At 43.2% G+C, this 12286-nt stretch overlaps 1 protein-coding gene across 9 annotated transcripts in view; it reads left to right on the top strand.

Moving 5' to 3' along the window:
- The window catches only part of ZFYVE26 (zinc finger FYVE-type containing 26), a 67321-nt gene that overhangs the window by 44167 nt on the left and 10868 nt on the right, over nucleotides 1–12286 (top strand). For all 9 annotated transcript variants that reach the window (XM_073997599.1, XM_073997598.1, XM_015453907.3 and 6 more), the window contains 7 exons: nucleotides 1426–1562; nucleotides 2611–2642; nucleotides 3317–3453; nucleotides 4721–4941; nucleotides 8352–8499; nucleotides 8738–8947; nucleotides 9445–9663. In XM_073997599.1, the coding sequence (XP_073853700.1) occupies nucleotides 1426–1562; nucleotides 2611–2642; nucleotides 3317–3453; nucleotides 4721–4941; nucleotides 8352–8499; nucleotides 8738–8947; nucleotides 9445–9663 (1104 nt within the window). The remainder of the gene's footprint in view (nucleotides 1–1425; nucleotides 1563–2610; nucleotides 2643–3316; nucleotides 3454–4720; nucleotides 4942–8351; nucleotides 8500–8737; nucleotides 8948–9444; nucleotides 9664–12286) is intronic.

Here is a 12286-nt window from a genome sequence, read left to right as displayed (position 1 = left end):
CACGGGGGCTACTTGAGAGAGAGGAGGGTGGAAGGAGGAAGAGGTTCGGGGAAGAAAAACTGCTATGTACCATGCTTAGTACCCAGGTGACAAAATAAGCTGTACACTAAACCCTTGAGTCACGAATTTACCTATACAATAAACCTGCACATGTACCCCGAACCTAAAATAAAAATTAAGATTTAAAAATATATATCTATGAGGAAAGCAAAGTCAGATATTTTCCTTATTTAAACTTATAAATCTTCAAGGAGGACAATTGGTTGTGACTTGTTGAGACATATGACAAGCCACTGAAAGGAGTTTTGCATGACAAGCTGCTCTCTAGCTTTAAGACCACCATATAGAAGGTTTACTTACATATAGGGTAGATTATAGAAAGAGTTTCTAATCATGACAACAGTGGGCCTTTATTGACTGCCTACTCTCTATGTTCCAGGCATGATACTAAGTGCTTTGCTTAAGTTATCTCTCTTAAATTTTACAATAACCTGATGGGCTTGATAATATTATTACTGTATTACACACACCAGAATATGGATGTATAGAGAAGGTATGTAATTTGGAAAAGACTGATGAGAAATTCTGAATTGACTGATACAAATTAAGAATTTGTGTATAAAATTAAATTATACCTAAGTGTTTGTATTTTTAAAGTCTTTTTTTTTTCTTTTTCTTTTTATTTTTTTTTGAGACAGAGTCTTGCTCTGTCACCCAGAGGAGTGCAGTGGTGCGATCTCTGCTCGCTGTAACCTCTGCCTCCTGGATTCAAGCAATTCTCCTGCCTCAGCCTCCTGAGTAGCTGGGAGTACAGTCTCCCGCCACCACACCTGGCTAATTTTTGTGTTTTTAGTTGCAATGGGGTTTCGTCATGTCAGCAAGGCTGGTTTCGAACTCCTGACCTCAGGTGATCCGCTCACCTCTGCCTCCCAAAGTGCTGGAATTACAGGCGTGAACCACCACGCCCAGCCTAAAAGTCTTGCTTCATGTTTATCATGTGTTACGAATGGCACCTGCTAAAGTAACCTTGGGGAAAACAAATAAATAAAGGCATTTTGAAAAGGGATACCTTTTAATCATTGACATCAATACCATGTAGAAATGTGATCCGCACTGGCTCAGAAAGTGACTTCTTCCCCACCACTTTTTCCTGTTTCTTCACATGTTGCCTCCATACGCAAGTAGAACTTGTCAGGAGCTATTGCAAAACTCCATGACTTGGCACCTTTGCCCATCAGCTGACAGATATTTTTAAATGTTCAATTTTTGAGGGCAAAGACTGGTGTGTCCTTTTTCAATAGAGACCCAAGCACTTGGTGTTCTTAATAAGTAAGCCACTGGCAGCTAATACCATGTATAGATGGATTGATGACAATCTCCCCTTCTCTCCTCCCTCTTTCTTCTCTTCCTGATGGCATTCCGCAGTTTAACAGGCGTCATCATTGTCGCCGCTGTGGCCGGCTAGTATGCAGCTCCTGCTCCACTAAGAAAATGGTGGTAGAAGGCTGCAGAGAGAACCCTGCTCGTGTGTGTGATCAGTGCTATAGTTACTGCAACAAAGAGTGAGTGTCCTACAGCAGGGCTGTTGCTATTATTGACTGCTGCACCCTCCCCCAGGTCCCTACACTCCTAGGAGTCTCATTATGGAGAGCATTTCAAATCCAGAAATGTTTAACATCCACACTGAAATGCCATTAATTCTATACTGAAGTGTTTGTACACTGACCTTGGTCAGAGAAACTACTAAGAGAGAAAGTAGGGTGAGAGGAAGCGGTGTTCAAGGCTCTTACATGATTTTCTCTCTGAAATTGGAACATTGATTCCTTAGCCCTTCCCCAGACAGAGGCCATTGAGCTTAGTTCACGGGCTCACCTATTTTCCAGCCTCTCTTGCTTCAACTGGTCTCAGCTGGACTCAAATGGAGTTCACACCTGCTGAGTGGTTGGGCATCGCTTGCATCAACTCTGATCTAGGTAGTCATTCTTGCTTGTAATCCATAATTAGAAGGGCCTCCATACTTGCCTACACAGAATTCACCTGGTAACAAATTTAAGAACCTGCTCGTACCTCCAGTGAGACAGATCAAGACTTTGTTTGTTGGCTCAGGGTTGCTCAATTGTTTCCACTACTTCTAGTAGCAAAGGAGCATGAACCTAAGACTCCTAGAGCATCCAGGAATATGGGCCAAAGCAACCATCCAAAACAAGTTACTTTGAATTATGCATGTTTTATTTACAAACTTAAATTGATTTTATGTTCTCCTTCATAGCATTATTGTGTTTGTCCTGATATGAACATTATTGGTCATTATTTACCATAATGATTACTGATCTCATAGGAAGGAAAACATACCATATTTATTCTACAGTTTCCGTGACCCTAGCATACCACTGCCTCCCTCCCTCAGGGAAGAATTACCCACACACCATACTGCTGAGATTTGAAATAGGCAGTTTGTATTGATGGGGGGGACTCTTTCATTCAACAACTCTACCCTCAAAGAGCCCTCCATTGTCCCAGGGAGACACTGTGAGTTGATGCGTCTACTAAGCTCAAAACAAAGAAGTGACTCAGGCATTTATTTAATAATTTATCTTTATCTCTTTTCAGTGTACCAGAGGAGCCTTCAGGAAAACCAGAAGGTAAGGCCAAATCCCATTCTCTGTGACTCTTCATTTGTGTACTTAAGTTAACTCTATCTTCAGCATATCAGCTGCGACTGATATACTTGTCCAGCTAATGCACTCCATCCAACTTGTTTGCCAAAGCAAATTCTTGGCATTTCTATCAGCCTGTTTCCTCTGAAGTTCATCATATTAACCTATTACACTGGCCCATTAGCTTCTAGCATTGAGAAGGCCAGCAACCAAACAATTTGGTTCTTAACTTTTAGTACGTGATTTGATTTTAGTTTTTCTTAAGTTTCCCTTTACCATCCTACCTCCCCATGATCCCTCCTTACCCCTAGGTAATCCCTGTTAACAGTTTGGCCTGTAACTCTCCACAACAGGTTAGTTTTTAGAGTATCCAGTGGCTCAGCCATTTATTTGAGAAACACACCCCTTTTAAGGTTTCTTGTGTGAAGCAAGAAGGTTATGTGACAAATGCTGTAACTCTCACCCCAGGTCTACGCCTGGGGAAGACAGTTTGAGGTGCTTAGTAGGGTGTCCTAAAGCAAACAAAAGGAACCAAGGAGAGAGAAAGGGCCCTGAGATAGCAGGCAAGTGCCTACCTGCAACTCATGCCAGCTCACAGGACTGGGTTAGACTGAACTGCCAGCCTGTGAATGATACATGAATGGTATTTCTCTTCTCAGCTCTAGACAGCTCCAAGAGTGAAAGCCCTCCATACTCGTTTGTGGTGAGAGTCCCCAAAGCAGATGAGGTAGAATGGATTTTGGATCTCAAAGAGGAGGAAAATGAGCTGGTGCGAAGTGAATTTTACTATGAGCAGGTAATAGCAATAAAATGCAATGGTCACTTAAGTTTCTTTATGATGTGTAGTAGTATGACGAGAAATACAGAGGCAGGTGAACACACCTGGCCTTTACTTGTTTATAGTGCAATAATATGGGAGCTAAACCAGTAAATCCATTAACGCAGAAAATAATGAACATCTTGGGAATTGCACAAGGGGAGACCAGGAAAGGCTTCGTGGAAGAGGTAGCATTTAAGATGAGCTTTAGAAGAATGGTAGGAGTGTGACAAGCAGAAAGCTGGGGGTCATGAGGAAAGTGGGGATGGGGAAGGACAAAGAATACAAAATTAAAACATCTGATCAAAGACACCATGCCCAAAATTGCAGGGCACGATTGGAGAAGTGGAAGTTGTTTAATTTGAAGGGAATATAGAATCAATAGAGTCAATAGAGAGCTCATAAAAGGTAGGCTTGAAAAGGATTATTTATATATAGGGTCTTGCATTCTGCAGTAAGGACTGTCTACTTGATAGGTATCAGGGACCTATGAAAGGTTTCCGAGTGTGCTGTGGGAATATTCATTTGGCAGCAGTGTGTCCATGGCTTAAAGCAGCAACTCCTGTAGGTGGTCAGACAAGTGAGCTGACCGTTGTTGTCCAAGTCAGCAATAAGGACTTGCACTAGTGGACCCGAAAAAGGAGGGGACCTATGGACATTGTCAAGAACTAGGTAACAAGGCCAGGCACAGTGGTGCCCACCTGTAATCCCAGCACTTTGAGAGTCTGAGGTGTGTGGATTGCTTGAGCTCAGGAGTTGCTGACCAGGCTGGGTAACATGGTGAAATCCCTGTCTCTACAAAAAAAAAAAAAAATACAAAAATTAGCCGGGCATGGTGGCGCACAGCTGTGGTCCCCACTACTTGGGAGGCTTAGGTGGGAGGATTGCTTGAGCCTGGGAGGCAGAGGTTGCAGTGAGCTGAGATCGCACCACTGCACTCCAGCCTGGACAACAGAGTGAGACCCTGTTCCAAAAAAACAAAATAAAGAAGTAGGTAACAGGTGGACACAGTGCCCTTCTTCCCAGTAAAATGACAAAACCTAAAAGCCAGAGCTTTGGCATTGCTACTTAGAACATCTGAAATTTGTTTAGTTCCACTTCTGCTTTCTTGTGGAATTTGGTTCCTTCTCCCAGGGTCTTTCAGCCTTTTGAAAGGGGAAGGATAATTTCTGCCACCCAGCTGCCTCTGGAGAATGCTCTGGCCCCTGGACTCACCGTGTGTTCTCCCTTCTTCCACCCCGGCCAGGCCCCCAGTGCCTCCTTGTGCATTGCCATCCTGAATCTGCACCGGGACAGCATTGCCTGTGGTCACCAGCTGATTGAGCACTGCTGCAGGCTCTCCAAGGGCCTCACCAACCCGGAGGTGGATGCTGGGCTGCTCACGGACATCATGAAGCAGCTGCTGTTCAGCGCCAAGATGATGTTCGTCAAAGCCGGCCAGAGCCAAGACTTGGCTCTTTGTGACAGGTAGAGGGCAATGAGTCTATTCTTGTACGTAGGAGCAGTTTCTAGCCAGCTGCTTTTTCTGACCTCACTATGATTTTTTTTATCTCATCATCCCCTCTGACAAGACATGCTGAAAGATTTTTCATCTCTGTAATGTCGACGAAATGGTGTTGCCAGATCACAAGTGTTCTTCCCCGTACTACCTGACATCCTTTTCTTTTTCAGAGCAGATCCTCAAAGCAGAATTTACTCTATCTACACCCAGTCAGAAAGAAAGTAAAGACTTTCATTGGTTAATTTGTCATTAAAGTTAATGTAGGGAAGCACCTTTAGTCTCTGTGGGACTTTCAGGCTTTTAAAGAAAATGTGTCTTCCTTGAACATCCGGTGATTAGCCTTGAACAAAACTCTACTCCAATCCTGACCAGATTCAAACTGTGACTTCAGTGAGTTCTGGATGATAGATTTTTAAAAGCACTCTGGGAATTGATCTATTCCTGTGTCACAAGTAGGAACCTGGGTCATAAAGTAGAAGTGTGTATGGAAAAGGTATGATTAGACCTCCCTCGGGTTCCTGTACAACCTGCTTTGACTCCATCCATTAACCTGACAATGAAAACTCCTAATTCCCTGCTTATCCACTCAGATGTGTGACTCATATTGTGTGTTCCCAGCACTCAGTCCTAACCAAATTTGGGAGAAGGGAGCATAATTGTCTTTGCAGTATCATTGCCTCCCTCAGACATTTGCTCGGAATACTTATCTACAAACTCAGCAGCCAGCATAGAGCATGGTAAATCCCAGCTACATGACTTCCTAGCTCTGTTAACCCCTCTAGGCCTCAGTCTCCTCCTCTATAAAATGGGGTGGTAATACTGATCTCATGGGGCTGTTACAAGGGTAAAATGAGATCATCCATGTAGATGGTGAAGAACTAAGCCTGGTATATACTGTGTATCCCGAAAATGTTAGTAATTTGTATTATTTTTAGTAACAAAAACTAGAAGGTGGAGAAAAGCAGGAGGAGGTGAAACAGAAAGTAGAAGGAAGTGAAAAGGAACTAATCTGATTCCTTTATATCAAGAGGCAATAGATTCTACATCATTTTTCAAGTTGATAAATGAAGAAACAGATATGTGTTAAATTTTTGAAATAACCATGAAAAGAATCAAAAATCTACCTAATTATGAGAAAAGGATAGGAGGAAAAAAACGGAAACCTTTCCACATACCGAAAGGTGGAAAACAAAGGAAACATGAAAAAAGACTTAAGGCAAAAATAAAAATATATTCAACTATCAGTAAGGTAAATGAAAAAAGAAAAAGATACTTAGATTGGGGGAAAAAAAACTTCACATCAAGTCCTGTATTTCCTTTAAAATGTAATATAGATAGAGGAAATATCCATTTTTAGGCGGAGGGCAGCAGAAAGTAAGGAAGTCCTCACTTTAATCAGATTCTCACTCACCCCAACATGTCATGCGCTTCTTTGACAGTTTACAGCAATGGTTTCTGTTTAAACAGCCGTTTCTCTGACCCTGCATTCAGACACGCCCACTCTAAGAATCTTTCCCTTTGCGCCAGTTTGCTAATGGGAGTGAATTCATTCCTCACGTGTTGCCTTGCAAATCAGTTACAAACTCTTGGTTTTCAGAGTATTTTTCTAATGTTTTTAACTCATACCCCCTTCTGATAGACAAACAAATAAATAAATATAGGTTTAAAAACAAAATTCAGCTGGGTACAGTGGCTCTTGTCTGTAATTCCAGCTACTCAAGAGGCTGAGGGAAGAGGATACCGAGGCCAGGAGTTCAAGACTAGCCTGGGCAATGTAGTGAGACCCAGTCTCTAAAAACATAAAAATAAACTCACCACCTACTTCAAATGTTTTCATTTCCCAAATATGCAAAAATATTATGAGTACCGATGCTTTTATACACTATACTTTCATCTCCCCCATCTCTACATTGTTAAGACTCACTGATGTACAGAATCCCTTTCTAGGTAATTGGTGGATAATTCAGGATCCACAGAGGTTTTTGCTGCAGTTATGAGACAATATTCAGGAACCTTGAGTGTAGGCTTGTCTCAGTAGCACCAGATAGTATAATCCAGCCCTCTGGGCTTTCTGTCCTTATAAGGTTTTTACAGGCATTAGGTGAGACCACAGAAGGCAGCCCTACTAGTCTATAATGAGGGCCCGTCCTTAGCCCAGAGTGAAGATGTCAAGTCTAAAATAAGAGTGAAGGACCAGAATGCCTCCACCCAGCAGCATCTCCAGGGAATGGTAGTGATGTGGCCTGTGCACTGACGAGGAGTACAGGCCATTGATACTGAATCTATGCTCTCTCACTCACAAAAGAGGGTTCAAAAGGACCAAAAAGTAGATGGGTCACTTGTAAGCCCCCAATGTTCAGTGTAAAGGCCTTGCCTCAAATACCCTTGAGCATCCCCACACCAAACATTAATATCTAACATTTATTAAGTGCCAGAAAAGTTCCAGACATTATCCTAAGCCCTTTTACTTGGGTTATTTCATTTTATCCTTAAAACTCCACTATCACAGTCATGCATTGCTTAATGACAGGAATATGTTCTGAGAAATGCATTGTCAGGTGATTTCGTCATTGTGCAAACACCATGGAGTACACTTGCACAAACCCAGAGGGTATAGCCTTCTACCCACCTAGGTTATGACCTATTGTTCCTAGACTACAAACCTGTACAACATGTTACTGTTCTGAATACTGTAGGGAATTGTAACACTATAGTATTTGTGTAGCTAAATATAGAGCAAGTATAGTAAAAATATGGTATTATGATCCTATGTGGCCACCATTGTATATGCAGTTCATTGCTAACTGAAACGTCATTATGTGGCTTATGACTGTATATCCATTTTACAGTTGAGTAAATTAAGGCAGAGAAAGGTTAACTAACTCGCCCCGGGTCATAGAGCTACTAAGTGATAGAGCCAGAATTCAGTCTGACTCCAGAGCTTTCACTCATGGCAACTATGCTATGCATCTCTTAATTCTCATGATCACTTTCATATTGAAAATGGAGCAGGCCTATAATCTCAGCACTTTGGGAGGCCGAGGTGGGTGAATCACCTGAGGTCAGGAGTTCAAGACCAGCCTGGCCAACATGGTGAAACCCTGTCCCTATTTAAAAAATACAAAAACTAGCTGGGCAAGGTGGCAGGTGCCTGTAATCCCAGATACTGGAGAGGCTGAGACAGAAGAATCTTTTGAACCCAGAAGGCAGTGGTTGCAGTGAGCCAAGATTGGACCACTGCACTCCAGCCAGGGTGACAGAGCAAGACTCTGTCTCAAAACAAACAAAAAAAAGAAAATGGATAGGAAACCTTTAAGCGGCTACTCTAAGTAAGATTCTAGGGAGCCTCATGGCCTTGCCCTTTTCCTCCTTGTAGCTACATCAGCAAGGTAGACGTGCTGAATATTTTAGTTGCTGCTGCCTATCGCCACGTGCCATCTTTGAGTCAGATCTTGCAGCCAGCCGCGGTAACCAGGCTAAGGAACCAGCTTTTGGAAGCCGAGTACTACCAACTGGGCGTTGAGGTGAGACAAAGACAAAGCTTACTTCCACCCCACTGTAGCAAGTTGCTTTTGCTTAGCCTTGCAAACAGATATTGCCATCTTTCAGTTGTCCTGCCCATGGGGAAGAATCGGGGGCATGACTAGTTTGCCAGCAAAGGAGTAATGGCAGATAGTGGGGATGAGGTGGTTGGCAACTTGGGAATAGAATAGGTCTTTGGGACATTTAGGCCCTCACTAAAAGGGGCAATTTTTCTCCCAGGTCTCCACAAAGACTGGACTTGATACCACCGGGGCGTGGCATGCTTGGGGCATGGCCTGCCTCAAAGCCGGAAACCTCACTGCTGCACGGGAGAAGTTCAGTCGCTGTCTGAAGCCTCCGTTTGACCTCAATCAGCTGAATCATGGCTCAAGACTGGTGCAGGATGTAGTCGAGTACCTGGAGTCCACAGTGAGGCCCCTCGTATCCTTGGTAAGAGCAAAGCAGGAAGAGTGCCTGGCTCAGGAAGGGAGGCCCAGGAATAGCAATGACCTGGAAAAAGAATCAGCAGAAATTCAGCTAACAGTGTCAGTCCTGGCTTAGCATCAACCAAGTTAAAAAAAATTTTTTCCATCACATATAGTTAGATAAGTAACTATATGTGGTTAGATAAGTAATAGATGCATTTAAAAAAAAAAAAAAAAAGGAAACGATGTTTAAAAAGATAAAAATGACATGTGACATATAATCCCATACACAGACTAATTAGTGTTAAGATTCTGGTGAATTTTCTATGTTATGTGTTTTAATGAAATCGGGGTTGTACCATATCATAATATGTAGAATTGTGTATCCTGCCTGTTCTACCTTTGACACTGCATTGTGAACATTTTTCCACATTGTTAAACATTCTTTGTAAGCAATATTTTCAGTGCCTGCCAAGAACTTTTTGAGTTTCATTTTTCTCTCTCGCTCTCCTGTGCTGTCAGCAAGATGACGATTACTTTGCCACCCTGAGGGAACTGGAAGCTACCCTTCGGACGCAGAGCCTTTCTCTGGCAGTGATTCCTGAAGGGAAAATCATGAACAACACCTACTACCAGGAATGCCTCTTCTACCTGCACAACTATAGCACCAACCTGGCTATCATCAGCTTCTACGTGAGGCACAGCTGCCTGCGGGAAGCTCTTCTGCACCTTCTCAACAAGGTGGGATACGGACACAGCTCAAAAAGGCAGTGCCTGCCTTGCTCCTCTGGCTTGGACCACTCAGCCTTAAGGGGGACAATAACCCCCTGACACTTAACCCTGTGTTGAGCTATGGGGCCATCTCTAGCAGAGCCAGGTCAAAACAGAGGACTCTGCACAACTGTTATTCAGGGAGTGTGAAAAGTCTTAGCCTGGATCCCAAATCTGCCCTCACCAGCAAAGGCACGTTTCATTCCTTCTCCCAAAACATGCAGCAGAATCGGATCGTGGTTAAGAGCATGGTCTCTGGAATGAGATGTTCAGTGTGAGTCTTGCATGACCTTGGGCATATTGCTTAGAGTCTGCTTCCACAGGCCTCCCTAGCTGGCCTGGGATAGTGTCCAGCTTCTGACCCAGCTGCTGGTCCGTTCGGAGTTGTTACTACAAGGGCCAGGAAGCACCATGGCACCAATCCTACAGTTGAACCCCAAATAGATGATGAAAGGAGAATGTGCCCTACTTTTTTTCCTCTCCCATCCTCTGCTCCCCTCCCACTGGAAGCAAAGGCACCACTGAAGAATATTATGCCTTTGGAGCCCTTGATAAGCAATCGGGACTTCGTTTTACCATGACCCATTTTTTTGTTTTTGTTTTTTCCAGATGGGGACTTGCTATGTTGCCCAGGCTAGAATGCAGTGGCATGATCACAGCTCACTGCTCCCTTGACCTCCTAGGCTCAAGAAATCCTCCAACCTCATCCTACTGAGTAGCTGGGACTACAGGCACATGCACCGCACCCAGCTACATTCCTTTTTTTATCTGAATGTTCCATAATAACTTTCGGAGAAATTGGCTGAGATGTACCAAATTTTATAGGAAATTTAATGAGCTCAAGGCAGACTTTAGTTTCATTCTGCCACCCTAATTCAAAACAGCAGCCAATGCAAATGTACAGACAGACATATTTTCTAAGATTGATCCAAGTGAAATCAGCAGTTCACAAAATTATTGTGACTATACCCCTACAGGACAGTGAAGACAGGGGGTTTTCACCAGTGCTGAGCTACTGACTATTCTTAGCTACTAACCAGGTCTCAAGAATAATGTAGAAGTCATGTTATATGGAGTGGAATTGCTAACTTTTTTCCTTTTCCTCAATTTCCAAACAAGTTTAGCAGTAAAGCTGTTTCTCCCAGGCACAAATTGAGAATGGAAATCACCTACTTCTGTTCCCTCTGACAGCTGTAATCCAGAAAGCTAAGCTGCCTACTTCATTAGCTTAGTATAAGCTGACGACAGCAGTGCCCTTGCTTTATATTTACCAGAGCTAGGAAAGAAACCTTCTTTTTATCTCCTGTAATCATAGTTACCCTTGAACTGAAATATCTTACCTTTATTCTCAAGCAGGTAGGGAGAGGAGGAAAAGACATTGTGAAAATTACACTTGAATGCCTGGAGCATGGAAGACGTTCTCTTCCCAGCCTTTTCCCTATGTGTTTTGTCCCTTTGCCCACACTGTCCCCAGACTGAGCTTTCTAAAACATAAATAGACTCATGTTATTCCCTCCCTAAAAGGCCTTCAGAGGATTTCCATGGCCACAGGAAGAACTCCAGATTCCTTAGCATGCTACAGAACTCACCAGGATCAGGCCTCCTTATTTCTCTAATTTATTTTCACCACAGATCCTATCTGTACCTTATACTCCAGACTCATCAAATTACTTTTAATCAAATTTTCCTGATTTACCACACACTGTCTTATTTCCATGAGTCTTTATATGCTGTTTCCTCTACCTAGAATGCCCTGCCCCTCCTTGTTTTCTGAAAAAAATTCATATTTGCCAGGCGTGGTGGCTCATGCCTATAATCCCAGCCCATTGGGAGGCCGAGGCGGGTGGATCACTAGGTCAGGAGGTAAGCCCAGCCTGACGAAGATGGTGAAACCCTGTCTTTACTAAAAACTACAAAAAGTAGCTGGGTGCAGTGGCAGGCGCCTGTAATCCCAGCTACTCGGGAGGCTGAGGCAGGAGAATTGTTTGAACCAGGGTGGCAGAGGTTGCAGTGAGCCAAGATCGCGCCACTGTACTCCAGCCTGGGTAACAGTACGATTCCATCTCAAAAAAAAAAAAAAATTCTATTTATCCTTTTAGTATTCTTTCAGGCCCTCTCTGTTGAGCATTCACAGAACACTCAAGCAGCATTAGCCTCCATTGCCCTGGCACTGCATTTATCCTACTGGATTGCAACTGTTTGTTTACAATTGAGTCTTTCCATCTGGACCAACAAGGGCTATATTTTACTTATCCGTATATTCAGGCACCTGACCTAGTACCAATTATGAATGAGTATGTGGATAGATGAATGGATGGCATGGAAGTTCTTGAGGTGCTGCCCTTCTGAGGTGCTCCATCTCTCCTACAGAGCTAATGCCCCTGCTTCTTCAAATGTGGCCTACAACTTTTAGATGAGGTCTAGTTTTCTCTAAGGCAGGAGAATCGCTCGAACCCAGGAGGCAGAGGTTGCAGTGAGCTGAGATCGTGCCATTGCACTCCAGCCTGGGTTACAGAGTGAGATTCTGTCTTTAAAAAAAAAAAAAAAAAAGACAAAAATATCTGCCGCCATAGTAGAAAGAGAGATAGTAAAC

The sequence above is a fragment of the Macaca fascicularis genome, chromosome 7 (genome assembly GCF_037993035.2).
Source record: "Macaca fascicularis isolate 582-1 chromosome 7, T2T-MFA8v1.1".
NCBI lineage: Eukaryota > Metazoa > Chordata > Mammalia > Primates > Cercopithecidae > Macaca > Macaca fascicularis.
The sequence above is the reverse complement of the archived record's forward strand: the minus strand, read 5'-3'. Positions and strand labels throughout refer to the sequence as shown.